Genomic DNA, 19,004 nt, shown 5'->3' on the forward strand with positions numbered 1-19,004 from the left:
TATTCCTGTATTCCTGTCTGAAATAATTTTACTTATTCTCCCAACACTTCCACCTTCATTCCCAAACTTCTGTGCATCTGCCTTTTTTTTCATTTCATCCTTCCCACGACTGCATTACAATTTCCCTACCACCCATTCTTCTACAGCTGTCAGCACTGAGGTCTTCACCCTTGAGGAATTCTGGCTGTAGGAAGGTGACCATTTGTAGCACCAGGTAAAGCTTCCCTGCTGACATTTTTTGAGCGTGAAGCCACCTGTGGTGATCAAAGAAGCAATCCCCAGGAGGGTTCTGCATGTCCCAGCAGATCCAGTCATTCTCAGGGAGTGATTGTATCCATTGTAGAAAGTGTGAAATATTATCACAAAAACTGATTCAAAGCCTAATACAGAAGTAGTTACTCATAACTAAGAGGATTTTCTGCAGATAGAATTAAAGCTGAAACCCTAACCCTGAGGTGTCATTTCCTGCAAATTCCAAAAATTCTTTTCAAACAAAGAGCTTTCTAGTTAAAAGACTGATTTACTTGTTCTACTCTGTATAATCTTTCGATTATTTCTGAAATAACTGAGGTGTATGTTCTTACACTTGGCAGATTGGCAAGTCACTGGGAAAAGGCTCTTAAAGATTGAAAATATCAGGCTACCTTCATTACAGACAACATAAGTTTAGTTTGTTTTTTTTTTAAACAGCAAAATCAATCAGATAAAAAATCATATGGAAAAGGCATGGTTTGTATAATAATAATGGAGATTCTTTTAAATATATTATAGTTGTCTTGAATGTGAGCATTTGTTTTTGGATTGATCTTTTTAATACAGTGTTACTCACAGATGTAACTCACAGCTGAAAATAACACAACTTAGGCCTTACAAAATCATGAGACTGACATGCATATGTTACACATGATCTCTGAATATAAATGTGGGACATTCACTTAATGTGGGTTTTTTTTTTGTTTGTTTTGTTTTGTTTTTTTGTTTTTTTTTTGTTTTGTTTTGTTTTGTTGTGTTTTGCAGCAAAGGCAAGGTAAAATGGAATTTTTTACAGGGACAATCATACAATATGATAAAAAGTTAAACAGTGATTAAAAAAGAAAAAGGGAAAGATATGGATAAAATAATAGAAAATATTTTGAAAACTTTCAAAATACCACAACAATCTGTTTCGTCTTGCAGGAATCCATTTAGCTCCAAAAGAAAAACTGGAAATCCCTGTGTTATTCATGCCAGCTGAAATGAAAATGTATAAAGCAGTGGTAGTAATTCATGTAATGAGGGAAGACGGTGAGAACTGGCCTTATGCTGAATCAAATACAGATTTAAACAGGTAATTTATTCTAATAGGAAAGGAAAAAGTAGTTGAGATGCTCAATCCTGTCACCATTTATCCCATTGACTATTCATGTGAAGCTCCCAAGGGCAGTCCAGTGTCTGATTTTTACCAGTGGGTATCCATCAATGTACCCTGTAAAGTATGCAGATTTGGAGTAAGATATCTGTCTGTTTTAATACCTATCTATTTTTGTTTTAAATAAAGAAAATGTAAAGAACTAGCTGCTGGTGCAGTTATGGATATTGAGCAAATGAAAGCTCTTAGTACCTCTGTTTTTTTCAATATATTTGGGGTAATAATGATTCTCATCCCAATATTTTAATGTAATTCATAAATTGCAGAAATTTTATCTCAGTGTAAACATAACCTGACAAAATGCAGATCAGGCCAAATGTTTTCAGATCTATAATATTTCAATACACTAAGTGGATCTAAGTTATAACTGATACAATTTATAGCTGATATATTTAGCTGGATTTTATTTCATATTTTTCTCAGATATGTTTAGCATTACAGCATACAATAGAATAGAATCTAATATTTCCAACAACTCTTAAGTCTAGATTACTTTGGAAACAGGATTTTCAACAGTCTAATTGATACTCACATTTTTCTAGAAATGTTATTGTAGCAGAGAATGGGGAAACTCGGGGAATACTCTGGATCTATCCCATTAGTGGAACATCTGAAGCACCACAGCAGAAATCAGGTAGGTAATGCTTGAAAAAAGCTTGAACAGTATATTTAAGAATATTTAAGAAAATCAAATAGTCAGTTATATTCTCACTTGCTTGATCACAAGAATTTGCAGCAGTACTTGGCTAGATCTTAAAAAAAGATAAAATCACATATTAAAATCTTCTCCCACTTCCAAAGCAAATATAGATCATTACTTTGTTCTTACTTTGGATAAAAGGAATTGGGGGCAGTTGTAAATCTTAAGGCCTGTGCCCTTCAGTGTCCCAATTAATCCTGAGAACTGAGCAGAACTGAAGGGAAGCTGAGGAAAGGACTGACTCAGGGGAAGACTTCTTGCATACCCAGAACACCCTTCTGGAGAGTCTACAGGGTGCAGAATATTGGAGTAAAAATCACTGCTTCTCCCAGCCTTGAATTTCATCTCTTAATCAAAACCAGAATATAAAGTAGTGTGAACAGCAGTAAGCTTTCCCCTTGCTCCTTAGAAGTAAACTTGCATTAAAAGATGAAGACATTCTTGGAGGTTTCTTGCTTATTTTGGGGATAGTAAATGCTTATATATTTGACCATCTGTATTTTTAAGGTGTGGTATAATTCCAGAGCTATGAAACAGGAAGTTGTCAACAGCTTTTTAAATCTGAAACCCTGAAACTACAGCTCAATGTGTACACGAGGGACCAGCTCTATACCAGCTTGTCCTTTTAGCTTACCTTTTGTTGACTGAATAAGTGAATATAATACCTTTCTACATTAAATGTATTAAGGTATAGGAATAATTTCTGAAAAAAAACATAGAAATAGATATTTGTATTGTCATTAATTTATATTGCTTAAGCACTCTTTACTTGTAGACAAATGCCAATGATGTGGAATTAATTAGAGCTTTCATCTCTTTAATTTGCACTTTAATACCTTAAGGAATGAAACAGAGTATTATCATGTAATCAACTGTTGCCCAAAATGATGGCTTTAATGAGTCTTATTAGCATTAGAACTATGTATGTTAATGTGGATGTCTGTTGTGTTATTTAAAGCTGTTTTGTTCAGTGGCACTCTTCAAGATAAATCTCCCTTTTATTGATCTGTTGCTTTCATTAAAATCACAGAATCATTAAGATTGGAAAAGACCTCTATGATCATTGAGTCCAACCATTAACCACTAAACCACATTCCTAAGTACCACATCTCTGTGGTTTCTGAATATTTTTAGGTGTGAAGATTCCCCAGTCCTCTGGGCACCTTGTTCCGTCACCTGGCCACCGTTTCCATTAAGAAATTTTTTCCCAGTATCCAATCTAAACCTCCCTTGGCACAACTTGAGGCCATTTCCTCTTGTCCTGTCACTTGTTACTTGGGAGAAGAGATTGACCCCAACCTGGCTACACCCTCCTTCCAGGTGGTTCTAGAGATGGAGATGGTCTCTCCTGAACCTTCTTTTCTCCAGACTAGGCACCCCCAGCTCCCTCAGTCACTCTTCTTAATCTCGAGACTCTTCCCTAGCTCCACTGTCCTTCTCTGGGCTCGCTCCAGCCCCTCAATGTCCCTCCTGAACTGAGGGGCCCAGAGCTGGACACAGCATTTGAGGTGTGGCCTCACCAGTGCCCAGTACAGGGGGCAATCACTGCCCTGGTCCTGCTGGCCACACTATTGCTGATCCAGGCCAGGTCCCACTGGCCTTCTTGGCTACCTGGGCACACCTGAGCTCATGTTCAGCCTATTTTTCATCAACATCCCCAAGGCCTTCTCCACTGGGCAACTTTCCAGCCATTCTTGCCCAAGCCTGGGGCATTGCCTGGGGTTTTTGTGCCCCAAGTGCAGGACCCAATACTTTCTGTATAAGTTATGAATTAAAATGTTTAACATTCATGAATTGCTTAAGTGACATCACTTCTGTATATGATCAGAAGCTCACATACTATCAACTCTTACATAATTTCAAATTCCTAAATGCTTTTTTAAAAGAGCAAAACTAAATTGTAGCATATTTATAACTATGTTACCCATTAGTTTATGTTCAATAAATGTTTGTAATACATAAAAAAGCATTCAGATTTTGAATACATATCGTTCTTTGGCCATCACTATGTTATGTTGGGCTAATATTTTTTTCTCAAGGAAAAACTAGGTCTTTCAAGAATGTCCCAGAAAATAGACACAGGTGTTTGTAAGTGTGTTTATGGAATTTTCTATTCCTGCTTTGATTCTGAAAGCCTATGGTTTTCAGTTATAATTGGGCATTTAGAAAACTTACATTGTAAGGTATAAATCCAAAGCAGGTAATAACAAGAAATCTACTTTAAAAAAAAAAAAAAAAAAAAAAAAAAAAGATCAAGAGTATTGTCATCTCTCTAAATGCTCTAAATGCAGACATTTATTAGAATTGCCCGGAGGCTACAAGTTTCTGTGTTAAAAACCCAAGCTGTTTTGCTGGTATTATTAAGGAGTTCATCTTTGGGTCATTCTTATTTGCATCTTAATATACTTAAACTTCTAGAAGTCACTTAGCTTTCTATCTCATGAGACCAATTAAAATGATCAGTGGTCACAACCCATGTAGTACATGTTAAGTAGATGATACCTTGGCTATCTTATAGAAGTGATTACAAATGGAGGGTCATTAGGAATATTCTTTTAATTCTTGTAGAGTATAGAGTCAAAGAAGCATACAGCAATTTTAATTGGAGGGGACCCCTGGGGGTCCTCTAATCCAACCACCTGCTCAAGGGCAGCTTGCTTAGGGACTTGTCCAGTCAAATCCTAGACATATCTGAATTTTATTCATAAATATTACATAGCCATTTGGAAAAAGAAAATGTAAAATCAATTTTGGTAGCAAGATGAACTGTAGAATAGAACATGACACAATGTGCACACAGTAATCTGAAACATTTGGTAAACTAGTGGAATATAGAGAATGTAATCTATTTTTATATATAAGGTCATACATTTAAACAAAAAGATGTGTGTTTAACCTATTTCAGGAACTCTCCCTCATGGAAATTCTAAGAGATCTCTAGAAATTACTTACACCCTGTTAAAAAGGGAAAGACAAAGGGAGAAAGGAAATTACCTGAATTTGTGTAATTGTCTATTTTGCAGAGTAACGATAGTGGATAAAGTGGCAGAACTGAAAGTTAAAGTTAAATAAAATAAATATCAAAATATCAAAAAAGGAGTTTCCTTCTTTTTTTAAACACTGCATAATGATTCACCACAATATGGTTCCAAATTGTTGATCATTAATTCCTGATGTTAACTTCAGAGTTAATTTTTGAAGAAACATTGGGTTTAACTCTGATGAAAGTTACTTTTAGACCTTGAAACTGAAAAGTACATGGTCAGGTGTTCTTTTTCATGTTGATTCCCAGAACTCTAGGAAGTTCTAGGTCTTTTCTTTGGGAAAACAATTTTTTCAGTGCTTTTATGTAATTCTCTCATTTTTCTGTGCCAATAAATATGAAAGAACCAGAAAAAATACCTATTGAAATAGGTTTTATAAAAACAAGTGTAAAAGCTAAAACCTAACAACTTTGTAATGAAAAAGACATATTTTGAAAGCAGTAAATTAAAATCACTTACTGAACTGAAAGAAGTTCTATGATGCTTCAAAGAGAAACTCATTCTAGAATGCTTCTTATTCTGGCATATTTCAATTAAAGTTGAAGTTTCAGCAATTAAAGTTGAAGTTTCAGCAACAGTATTCTTAAACTAAGAAAGCAAAGAGTAACTTAATATTCTTTCATTAATCATAAAACCTTTTATTTTTTTGGTTTTGCTTCAGTCTTCTTTTTACTGGCATATTTCAAACTATGCCATAACTCCTATTAGCAGTTGAACTGAAATGAAGATACATTTCATGATTAGAAATAAGAGAAACTTGAAAGTGCTGTTGGGAACTAATTGAACAGATTTTTGTTTGTTTATCAATATTTTCTACTACTTCACCACAACAGAACAATAGAAAGTGAAGGTTGGGAAAAGCTTTTAGTTGTCTTACTCCTTATTGGAATTCTGTCTTCCTCTAAGCACATTTAGCTTCTATGTTTAATTTCTTTGTTAAGGTCAAGATGCCAGAGCTTTGCAAATAAGATGTTTTTGCTCTTCTGTAGTTGTGTTACGCTGTCAAGCCAGGCAGAGGCTGGAGCAGAGAGTAGAGCTGCTGCTGATTGGTGTCATGCCTGGTGCCACTGCTCTGCCTGATGCAGGGAACTCTGCCGTGGTCGACACGGAAGAGTCGTCCAACACCCCAGAAGTCGCTGATGGTGAGAATAGTTTTGATGTCATACTATTTTAGGAAAATTTCAAATAATTACTTTACCAGATGTGCAGCTCTGCCATGACACTAAGTGAGGTTTAGGCAAATTGTCCCAGTCCATATTTCTATCATTTTGCAAGTATAGGGTATTTGTTTAACTTTTTGTCTGCAGCTATAGGCACCTATAAACCTGAACCTTCCCTTTTTTTAAATTTTCCTGGATATTAGGCTTGCATACACACAATCTCTCCTTTAAAAGAGAGCCTGCACAAAGTCTTCAGCTAGAAAAAATACATCTGTGTAAGCATTGCCAGGAGACATTTATCTGCAGGTTTATAAGATGCATTCCCATCAGCAGGTCAATATTGGTATCATAATGGATTGAAGAAGGAGGACTTTTTGAAACAAGTGATAAAGCTTTGTAAAAGGATAGCTTCCACTTACTGTTAATCTGCTGAGAACACAGTGAAAATCAATTTATTCAGATACAGCAGCTGTTCAAAATATGCCTCTCCTTGAAACAGAATGGCACAACATATAAGTAGTAAGGAAAGAATGCTTGTTACTGCTGTAACACCAGTATTTCTGTTATCAGTCATAGTCACTACAACAGATTTTAAAATTGTGCACCTTGGAAACTTAACATTCCATTTTGGGTTCAAAGTCATCATCCTTTATAAGGAAAATGTTATTTAAAAATTATGACACATAACATGAGACAGACTAATGTGTGTTTAACTTAGCTGTAGATGAGGGAAGGGATTTAACCTGTACTCTGACTTTGTTCAAAGTGGTAAAAGATGAGTTTACAGATGTTGCTATAATTGCAGACTATCAGGTAATCAGTTGTAAGGGCAGGCAAACTTGGCTTTTGTGTCCCATTTCTGCCATTTACAGTCTGTTCCAACAGAGGCTGTGCAGGAATACCATGTTACAGAAAATATCCTGCCAAATAACAGAGAAAGTGAATAGCTGTAAAAGGTAAATCAAGATGCATTACATCTTTCCTAGAAGGCCAAATTTCATGCAAACGTGCATATGCTCTGCACATTGATCAGTGTAATGTCATATCAACAATTACTGTCCAGATCTTTAAAGAGATTTTATTTCTGAAAGCTTTTAAAATAGGAGATCTGAAGTGGAGCTGTTAAAGAGAGCTTTAAGAGCATATGCTTACTGATTGGCTAATATACATAATTAATTTTTAAAATGTTATATTTACTCATATTGCAGTGTCAAAGATAACTTATTTCCTGGGCATGTTATAATCTTACACAACCATATTACAAAGTGATAGTGGTAAATCCAGTAAAGCAAAAAGATGTGAAGTTGTCAGTGTACATTCTTTCCTCTTCGAAGAATTCTAAATACTATTATAAAAACTTGTTCAGCTTTTTGAGGACAGCTGTCCATCAAGATACAAAGGCACTTTTTTTTTATCATAGAGTAACAGATTTAGCTCATTATTGTCTGGTCACGTATGAGTGAGCTGCCTTAAACACAGCTGGGCTATTTCCCTCCAAAATGGTGGCATGTGAATTGACAAGAAAAACATGCAGTGAGCAAGCTGAGGCAGCATTTTGAGAGTCTTGCAGATTCATGATGTCTAGTTCTTGTTTTATTCATAGGAATAATTTATTAACACTGGCTTCTGCACATGCTACAAGACATTGATTTGGGGCATTGCATCTTTTTAAGTAAGAAGTCTGGTAATGAAATGCTTTGCACCATAGGTTGTAAAATCATTTTTAACACTGTGCTTTTCATCGTTTTCAATGACATTTTAATGCCATTATTGATAGATGAATTTGAGGCCTGTTAGGAAGCAAATTAAAGGATACTATCTGAACTTTCTGCAGTCTACCAGTAGTAACATAAATAAAAGCTTAAACCTTTAAGATAACAGTCTGGCACACTGTTCTTCATTTTTTTCTCTTGTGAAAGAGTGATTCATCAGAGTGCCTATGTGATGTGTAGTAAGCAGTTTTTACACCCAAGGATAAATGATGATAATTACTGGCAGATCAGATTTAAACAGCTAATACTGTGCTTCAGTATTTAAATTATTTGGACAGGTATAAATTCTTTTAAAGTGAAAAATCTTCAAACACATCTTTTACATAAAAATTCAATTTCATCCAATACAGAGGAGTGCACTTGACACAGAAAGCTACTACAATTTTTTAAGAAAGAAAATGCAATCTAAATATTGTCTAGCTCCAATGACATAGTTTCTTCAGAAGTCAGCAAAGTTCCAGTGATCAAATAATGAAAGCTTAATATTTTAGACATAGCAAATATAGTATGGCCCTTTTAAAAATAATTTTCACTTGCATTAAATGCATATTTTCACCTTAAATGTATTTTTCATCTGTTTTCTTACATATGGCTCTAAAGATATCTCTTTCACTAAAGGAAATTTAAGACCTGAGATTCACCCAAACAAGTGTGACGCTATTTTTTAGTTTAAGTATTCAGTGGGGAATACAAACACATTTAATTTTCCACAATCTTCTAAAAAAAAAACCCCAAACATTCATGAATCAGTTGTGGATGTTTGACATTTGACATTCACAACTTTATAACCTTTCCCTTTCAATTGCTTCAATTTATCTCATATGCCAACCATGGGGGCTGAATGTTTCTCATTAACTTCCCTCATCTTTATTAATTCATAACTCTCCTCACAGCCCAGCAGCTGGTCTTAGCTCCTTGCTCCTGAGTTCTAATTTCTGGGAAGGCTTCATGACAGTTACCTTGAGGGGAATAGTGCTGCCCAGGTTCTGCAGGGTAGCACAGGTACGAGGTTGGTTTATGTTATGACCAAGTTTAGAGCCATTCTGAACATTCTGAGAGTGAAACAACATTCTCCAGATATGCTAATCCATAATGTACATTGGCATCATTATACAAAGTGTATCTGTACCCTTTGTTTCACTGTTAATAAAAACTTTATAGCAAATACCTAATATTTCTGAAACTCATCAGAATATGTAAAAAGCTCTGTTTTCTTTCATTTCACTAAAGCCGCTCTTTGAAACCAGCAAAGAATAAAAACATATCCAAACACACATTAAAAAACTATTTTCCATCCCCAGCAGGATTTTGTGTTAGCCAGTGGTATGGATTACACTAAATTCCCATTTAATGTGATAGATCTGAATCAGGAGGCTCACCTTTAAGATAAAAGGTCAATAAAATTGGTTATGACCAAAGAAATCTTTGGAGACAAGGTATCTTTATAGACTTGATCACTCATCCAGAGATGTTAATGTGATTGCTGATAAAGTGTAGCAGGTTAATATTGAAAGCAGTATGAAGAGGATAATAATGATGAAGATGGCCCTATATCCTACTTAAGCCATTTCTGTATTGTCAGAATAACTGTGGCATTATTTTTGAAATTATCCTTGAGGATGAAAAAATTATAACTATATAAATTAGTTTTTTTTCCTATGCAAGAAATAAGAGAAAGGATAACAAAGTGTTTGTTTTGGATTAAGAGTTGATGAAAGCAGTGATCAATGGCAAAATGAAATTGTTGACAAGGGGGTGAACCAATAATTGAGAAACTTGGTTATGAATTATTGCTTTGTTGTTAGGGGTGACAATTCCTGATGTAAAACAGAGAACTAGTAGAAGTCAAAGTATAAAACATCAGAGGAGAACTGAAAGTCTTAGATGGGTTATTTTGTCATCTACATAATTTTTGTTTACATCTGCCTGTTTGTTTATTTATGAGTGAAGCATGGAAGAGATTTGATGTATTGTTTATTTCCGTTATTGAATTGAAATAATGCCAGGCATTTTAATGAAGAAGGTCAAATAGTTCTTGTTGATATACAGGGATATCACTGGGTCCATTAAAGAAGAGAAAAAAAAACAGCACAATTTTTATCTCATAAGTAAACCCTCCTACTGCCATTTCTGAATGTAACTAGAACAATAACCACAAATTCTGGTAAAAAAAAGATCTCATTAATTGTGAGCAGGCAATTGGGAACTGCTTTTATTTCTGTTTAGTTGTTACTTATTTCTATTTCCTTGCCATTTTATAAAATGTTAAAATCTGTAAGCCTTAGGAATGAGAATCATCATGATGTTAATCAAAATTACTTTCTGATATTTATGCAAAATCATGCTCACTTTAAATAGTCAACACTTAAAGGGAACCGGATCTATTAGAACCTAATCTGAAGTTATTTTTTTCAGCTTCATAAAATTGCAAAAATAATAAATAATACAAAACCAGAAATAATGAAATTCTTCCATGTGCTGCTCTTCAGTATGATATAGATCCAGGGAATATGAGAAGTGCAAAAGAACTGGTTGACTAACCCAAATGTCTGAAACAAGAACACACAAATAGATATCCCTTAAAATTATTTGAGCTAGTGGATAAGACAAATCTAGACAATATAATTAGCTGTAGCAATTATAATTTAATTGCTCTGTGTTTGTGATTGCTGTTTCTCCCCTTTCTTGCTCACAGAATTTCCTGTAATCTCTTTGGTTGGGTGATAAGGAAGTATTACTTCCAATAGAAACAGAACCACTACACCCTTGTTTTGTAAAGATATTTTGGGGAAGCTTCTGTAAATCAGAGCCGTGACCAACACAGCTCTATAGGACCTTAACTGTTCTTCTGGAACATCATAATACCTAACAATGATCTGTCTGCATTAATTTCCACTTTTTTCTGAATTATTTTCTCATTATTTATGGGACACCAACAAAGCATTGCTGGTCCAACCCCATAAGATGCAAACTTCTTTGATTTTTCTGGGACAGTGGCTCTGTGCCTCTCAGCTGTGTGTGATTGCTTTTTGTCATAGAGAAGCAGAGGATTTATGCACCTAAATTTGGCTCAGAAAATTTATCGGACAGTCACCGTAGTAAAAAACCACATGCATTCAACAAGCTTATCCCAAATGCTCTTCCATTTCCAGGTTATTACATCCTATTGTCATTTCTGTAATAAAATTCTTTATCCTTATCTTCTGTCTTTGAAGTTACAATGCTCAAGTTTTGTTGTTTTTACAGAAAATGAAGTTATTATCTCTAGATCTCCTTCATCTCTCCCACACTACACATTTCCAAGAGAGCATGATACAAAAATTCCCCAACAAACTTCCCCTGTTGTTTTGTAGAACGTATAAAACTTTATGTTTCGTAAATTACTGCATCAGACCTGTTGTTTTGACAGTTTAAGAACAATTTGATCTGAAGCTTTGGAGACACAGGAAGATATTAAAACTATAAGACAAGTAAATAGAAGTTACATAGAATCACCACAGAACTTTGAATGAAGTGATAACCTTGAACCATCACTCTTTCTTCAAGCCAGCTGAGGAAGACAAGAGTGAAAACTTGTAAATTTACTACATAAAACTGTTATTAATTCTGAAACTTGATTTGTATCCAAAAAATAACACAAGTGGGTACCTCCCATGAGATGAAATGTCTTATAGTAGAGGAATTTACACTACCCTGTGTGATAAATGTTCTGTTGTACGTGTAACTGAATGCAATCTGTTGGGTAAGGAAAAGGAAGCAAATGAATGTGACCCTAGTGATCAGGTGCTGTGTTCCACTCTCTGTAGCTCAGTTTTGTATATTAAAAAAGCCAGAAGATAAGAAGTGCATGCTTTTGTAATAGACCATAGTATAGTGTAAAACTGTCAAGAACTATTGAAAAAATGGTGACGTGGGTTTTCAGTTGAGCCTCCGTTGTGTGCCAGTTCAAATAGAATGGTCAGGTTAAAAGTCAACTTGAGTTGTTACTGATTTCTCTGGGCAACATTGAAAGTGAGGCAAATTACTCTGGATGTCATGGAAAAAATAATGTCTGTGTGAATTAAGACTAAATCATGAGATATGTTCCTGAAGAAGCTGCTTTGATGTTTCTATGCCAAGGTACAGATGTGATCTTTATCTGCCAAAGTTTCTTGCTAAATGAAGACACAGCTAAATAAAAAAAGGAACTTGTTAAAAAAGGATTATTATAATGGTTATGAAGAAATAAATTTTAATTGTTTCCTTCATAGCATGCATTTGTAGGTAGCATGCAAATCTGAGTAGAATGCCAGATCAAAGGCAAATAATGTGAGATCCTTTGGGCTGAAGAGAATCCTTTTGATTTTTCTGAGGTTTTTGTTTCTACTCTATTATGCAAGTAATATGAGAATAAAGAAAGCATTGAAAGGGATGTATGGAGGCAGAGTAAAAAGAGAATTAGTGAAAAAGGGATTCAGGGAGAGAGAATTTATGGAAACAATATGCAAGGAACAATACTGGATGCACACCATGTGTTTCATATACATAAAATGGATTCACAAGCTTCCCTTTCATTCACTAAACTATGCAGTGTTTTGAAGAAATACATTCTCAAAACAAAAAAAAAAAAAAGTGGGAACAATGCTTTTTGCTTTTTGCTGCTTCTTTGCTTCTGTAGAAACTTGGTTTAGAAGTAGACACCTTTTTCAAATAAGTGTTTTGAAAGAGAAAAATTAGGAAACAGAAAAATTTAATCTAAGAGAAAATTTAAGAAAGAAGCATTCCAATTAGTTGCTAAGGAAATAGGCAGTGGGATGCAGGGTAAAAGATGTGGATAAGAGTGGAATTTTGTAGAGCCTTGAAGATACAGATGAAAGTTTTTGGCTGGATATGGAAAGAGAAAAACTTGCAGAGAAGAGATACAAATATATATACGCAGAACTATATTGAGAATTTGCTTGAATTTCTATGAGGATCAATAATTTCATTATCAACAGAAGGAGATCAGCTTTTTTATTCATTAATTTCTATGAGTTTAATTTGGTATCTAGTAAAGTTATGTTATCTTTACTTATATTCCTAATGCTCCACATGCAGCTCTTTTGTACCTGTATGAAGAAATCTGGTGAAAGGCATATTTAACTACAGCCAGGTCTTTGGGGGTGGTTTGTGCAATTTACTTATTCTACTGCTATTGTCCCATAGTTGTGACATTTTACAGTGAGAAACAGATGCATAATTTTCAGCTGAGATCTCATGTCTTACTACCCACATGATGTCTACTTAAGTGTTAGGATGTTCTTGACCACTAAACTTTTTTTACTTGTTTCCTTTATTCCTCGCACAATTCATTCTTTGCTTTTTATTTGAATATGTATTTGAATATGTACTTGAAAACAGTATTATAATTATTGAATCTGCTGTACAATAATGTGTTCTGTCTGCCTCTACTTTTGCTGGAAAGGCAGAACTGCATATTTAATGTTCATTCCCCACTGCCTGCTGAGTATCTGTGTGAAAACTCTTGAAGACAATGGAGAAGCAGGAAAGGGACAAATGTCAGATGAGACCTGAAAGGGACTATGTAGGAAGATATTTCAAAATATTTGGAAGGTGAAGATCAGATGCCAGATACCTGGTAGAAATGAGTAGTTAACATTTGGTTTTGTAGTTTCTGTGTTAGCAGTTTGGGGATTGTTAGATCAAGAGGGGAAGAAATCTTTGTTGGGTGTCAGGGCCACAGTGGACACAGCCTTGGAAAATTATCAGAACCAGCAGAAAAAATCAGTGTGAGTGCAGTGTGTTACATTCAGCACCAAGTGAAAATCATTAATCTGGTTTATGCAAAGCATGAAACTGCAAATTTATGAATTCCTGTGCTTTAATTACATGTTTATATTTGGTGATGGTGCTTTCCTCCTTTATGAAATGACTACAAATAAGAGCAGCTAAAATGAATTCACTTGTATCTCTGTTTTACTGCGTCCATCCAAGGAAAAGCCTCTGCAGTGAGGACAAGCACTTTTGCAGTCTGAGCATGTTTCCATCACACTTTTAATTTCCATCTGTCTCACTGGAAATGGGAGACAGTGTGAAAGTGAAGGGGGTCCCTTAGGGAGGTTCTCCCCTTTGCCACGTTTGTGTCACCAAGTGTGCCGCGAGTTAAGCGCTGTTTGTGGAGAGGTCAGAGCCAGATCTCCCCTGGGTGTCCACAGGGCACTGCAGCCTCCCAGGCCAGTGGCCATGACATTTTTATCATCAGGAAATGCAGTGTATAATGAGCTGGTCCTCAGTGAAATCAAGCACTCACTTTTCTGAAACAGGAGGGAGGCACAAACACTTCTCTCCTGACACTGTGAAACTCTGAGGTCAGTAATATCTAGTGGGACTTTCACTGCCTTCTGTAGGCAATAGACCCATCTACGAATGTCTTTGTTATTCATTCTTTTGAACCTTGAATACAGGTTCTTTCCCACTAAAATATTATTAAAATGTCTAAGATTCCTATTTTGTGAATGTGTTGGAATAGTTCTATAAATTTTAGATGCATTAATTTTAGATGCATGCATCTGCTTATTAGTTTTACAGTAAATCTAGCAGTCACAAAAATTCACATTTCCCCAATTTGTATGCCCAGAGTGTAAAATCCTTGGAGTTTTCATGCTGTAAGTCTTATGAGTCATAAAATATTTTTTTAAGTGATCTATATCCTTTCATCTTCTTTGAGGCTATTTAAACAAACCCCAACACTTTTATTCCATTGTCCTTACTAGCGTCTGCAAATAAATGACAGCCATGTCATAGTAGTGTATAGCTGAAAAGCCTGGTTGGTTTTTAACATAGGTGCTTCAGTAGCTCTGTATACACAAGTGTTGCTTAAATGCACACTACCTTTTTAGATATCTTTATTTGCACAAATGAAAATGCTTGAAGACTGAGATTAATTGCCTTTCAAAAGAAGAAATGTTTAATGATTCAAAAAATTGTTTTGAAATTATTACCTCAGAATATATTTTCTCTTCTTAAATAAGGCAAAATATTATTCAGAAAATAGGAAGAAGCAATAATTTTTATAATCAGAATTTCTATTCCCTAGATTTAACTAGCTGTATGTAAATAGCATGCTTATATCTTCCCAGTGTTTAGATTGATAAATATCTCTATGTTGAGTCAGATGTGGCTAAAGCTCTCCCTGCTGCTCTCTATTTACAGAACACGAGTGGATTAATTTGGGTATACTTTTATATTTGCATGTGTATTTTACATTTTGCATTAGATAAAACAAGAATTTTACCTGTATTGAAAGTGGTGATTCAGAAAACTGAACTGAAATGAAGAGAAAATTGAATGAAAGCATACAAAGAACCTGGCCTAAAGGGTCAAGGCCTATTTGAGCAGTATGTTATCTTGTATTTGACTTTGCTTTAAAGAAAGTGTTAGTGCTATCTCCATGTTTTATATCTTGTGCCATTTTAATTGAAACTAGGAATTCTAAGAGTCAAGAGAACTTCGAATATATGAAGAATTGGACAATTTCCTAGCCGTTTCATAACTTTTTTTTTTTTCTTCTAGGTTCTGCCAGTTTGTTTAGGTAGTGTATTACAGGAGTGCTAAAATCAAAAATTAACATTCCACAGAGAATTCCCACAGCACGATAATATAGGAGTCTTCAGGGCAGCTGTGATGAAAAATATAACTGTTTTACATTTTTTAGCAGTGCTAAACTAGATCAGTAGTCTAGATCGAAATGAGCTGAAGGGACATTATAGCAAATATTGGCATTCATAAATGCATCATTTTTTCCTTAAGTGTTGGAAGTATAAAATATTTTAACTAATTACTTAATATAAGCATAGAACAGGTTGCAAATCAGCCTGGAACAGAAAAGAAATATTTAATTGCTTCATTGCTTCTGACTGAAAATTTTTTTACATATATATATATATATATATATATATATATATATGTATATGTATATATGTATATGTATATATATGTATATGTATGGATATGTCAAACCAAACCCAAATGTCTTTGGATATTAAAAGCAGCATGCAGTTCCCAACATTGTCTTTGTAGCATCTGAACTATAAAATAAGCTTTTCCTGAGTAACATTGTGTGATATAACTGCTGAAAGAAGCATCTGCTCAACATCTGCAATTTTTTTTCACTGTGAAATGCTCCAAACTGTGTCATCCTTTCTCTTCCATTGTCAGCATCTGAATCTTCATTTTCTAACATTTGTCAAGGGTGACTCCCAAAAGTCACCCTTGGGCTGTGTTGGAATCTGAATGCATTACATAAACATTACATTTTTCAAATGGAAAAACAGCAGGGTTGAAACAAATGTAGGAGGTTCCTAAGTTTTATTGACTGTAGGGTCCTAAATTTTATAGACTGTAGGAGAAAATATTCATAGTGTTCATAAAAATTACATTTATTGTAAGGAAGTCCCAGCATATATGGATCAATAAATGGAAATCCTGTCTTTTGGTACCCGGTATGTATCTAATCTACTATGATTAATAATCCCTGGTCATAATACTTTACATCTGTGTGACTCTAATCTGATATATATGGTACAGAGGTCTGTGAACAGTCTACTTTAAAGAGTTACAAATGGTTCAGTATAAGCTGCTACATTTCTTAATCTTTGTGTTGTAAAAATGAAGCAGCAAAAGGTCATGCCTCCTGTTAGCTGCTGAAGTTGGAAGAGGAAATTGTGCAATTCAGAGAAGGCCAAAGGACTAGAAGTGTGAGGAGGCATCTCCACACTCACTTAAATTTGGGTGATTTTACAGATTGGCAGCAACAAAATAAGCTTTTCTTCAACATTGTCACTTGAACTTTTTATATAAACAAATCTGTCATCTGTATTTTAGAATTCTGGGTCAGAAGGCCTTGGGAATTAACTCTGCAGCTCTTGGCACTATGAAGCCAGGATATGTGTACAGGGATGCACACATAGCAGTTCTGTACATTTGTACTCAGCTGTGCAAATTCAAAATGTGCCCTGAGATAGGTGGTCATAGTAAAATGAAATCCCCTCTAGGAGTTAGTGGTTGTGTTAAAACACTTCTCATCCATGAAATGTGTAAAATTTTTAAATAGATAGCAGCTTGAGATTCTTTTCCTCATAGAAATGTTCCCTCCTGTGCACAAATTACTATTGTATACTGAATATCTCAGTTTCCTTTATTACAGTTGGAGGAGACATTTGATTCAAGAATCTCAGCTGTTTATTTTTATGTCATTACTACTTGGCCTTTTCATAGCTACTTCAGGGAATGAGAGAAGAGGCTATTGGTGACATCTTCACTATTTCTCTGCATTCTGTGTCTTGGGCTTGCAGCCATCAATGTCATTGATGTCCTTAATGATGTTTTTTGGGTTTTTTTCCCAATTGTCCCAATGGTATTACTCAAGAAGAGTATTATGAAAGTTTCATTTGGCTGATGAACTAGAAGGCATCTCACCAGCCAGAGCAATATTGCTATTACTGTTCACATATCCCAAGGAAGTTTTCCAGCTTCTATTTTTCTGGAAACTGTATAGCCTGTCATATGAAATTGGAAGATTTTGTTATGGAGTCAGAAGGAAATCACTTAAGTTTCAGATAATTGCTAGTTTTACTTATTTGTCATTTTTATTAACAAATGGAAGAATTGTAACACGGAGCCAACCAACTGTGTGAAATTGCAGTGCACACAGGCTGATATTTTTCTTCTGTATCATTTAGGTTCCTCTTCAACACTGGAGTTTCTGTATGAATTGCAATATCAATCAGATGAAATTAGATCTCAGCTTGAATCTTTGATTGGTATGGAGCTGGTTGAAAAAGAATGGGATACAGTATCCAGAATTGTAACACTGATCTTTAATGTAGTGTTTGCACCTAGCAAACCAATGAGGTAAGGTCCTGTTCCTTACTACCAAAAGAATGCATAATGAAATCCTGTCGGGTCACTCTTACTTATATAATTATTTCCCTGTATTATTTTCCTCGTTTGTTTTCACCTCTGAGATCTGTTGGTTTAGATTTTCTCCCTTGCTGCTTCTCAGTATGATATCTTTGATGTTAAAACTGACAGTTTTTCTTTTTAGTGCCTCTGAGATGGTTCTGTTGAGTTACTTCCATAGCCTGTGTGTGCATAGTTTTACTTCTAAACATTGGAGTATTGAAAGACTTCCAACTAAAATTATTTGTTCTCATAATTCATAAAAAGCATACAAACAAGATGGTCTATCAGTCGTGGAAAACTTTTCCTAGACAAGCATATGTACATATTCTTTGACTGGGTGGGGTAGTTGAATTTGAAATTAGTTTCTATTGCCCCAGTAACAATGATCCACAGGAAATTATTCTCCTTTTTTATTATTTTGATGTAACAAATGATGGATGTGCTTTGATTAATGTAAGAACATCCCCCTTCTTTAAAAAGAAACTGCTGAAGGGAGATCCTTTTGGAGAGAGGGAAGTTGCCCCTTCCTTTGGGTACAGTCAGATGTGGGTCAGGAGGAGGCTGAAAAGAAGCTTTTGTGACCTGCTGGCACAAAGTAAATCCAGAATCCTGACAATACCAGGACTGTTAGGGAACAGTCACTCCTGAGTATCATGGATTGCATGAAAAGAGATATCTTTAGGAGGCAGGAGATTACTCTTTATTTGCAGTAGTCCAGAAGATTAATGAAATAAACAAAGAACAAACCTTTAGGAAGAATGATCCGCCCACCTGATTCAGTGTCATTGTGCCAGAGGGAGGGGAATTTAGAAAGCCTTTTCATTTCTACTCATTTTTATTTTATTATTTTTTAATTTGGTTTGGATTTTTTTATCTTTGTGTACTTGAGACTTAGGCTTCCTGCAGTGGACTCAGTGACTGCAATTAATTAGTTTTGTTATCTTCAGAATCTACAGCACCAACTCTCTTAGACAGTCT

General features: G+C 35.0%; 1 protein-coding gene across 8 annotated transcripts in view; it reads left to right on the top strand.

Annotated features, from left to right (window-relative positions):
* CFAP47 (cilia and flagella associated protein 47) overlaps positions 1-19,004 on the top strand; it is a 348,805-nt gene that overhangs the window by 225,980 nt on the left and 103,821 nt on the right. For 7 of the 8 annotated variants that reach the window (XM_053971830.1, XM_053971829.1, XM_053971831.1 and 4 more), the window contains 4 exons: positions 1,177-1,327; positions 1,951-2,042; positions 6,142-6,294; positions 17,804-17,975. The exons of the other annotated variant lie outside the window; for it this stretch is intronic. In XM_053971830.1, the coding sequence (XP_053827805.1) occupies positions 1,177-1,327; positions 1,951-2,042; positions 6,142-6,294; positions 17,804-17,975 (568 nt within the window). The remainder of the gene's footprint in view (positions 1-1,176; positions 1,328-1,950; positions 2,043-6,141; positions 6,295-17,803; positions 17,976-19,004) is intronic. 8 annotated transcript variants of the gene reach the window in all.

This window comes from Vidua macroura, chromosome 2 (genome assembly GCF_024509145.1).
Source record: "Vidua macroura isolate BioBank_ID:100142 chromosome 2, ASM2450914v1, whole genome shotgun sequence".
Taxonomy (NCBI): Eukaryota; Metazoa; Chordata; class Aves; order Passeriformes; family Viduidae; genus Vidua; species Vidua macroura.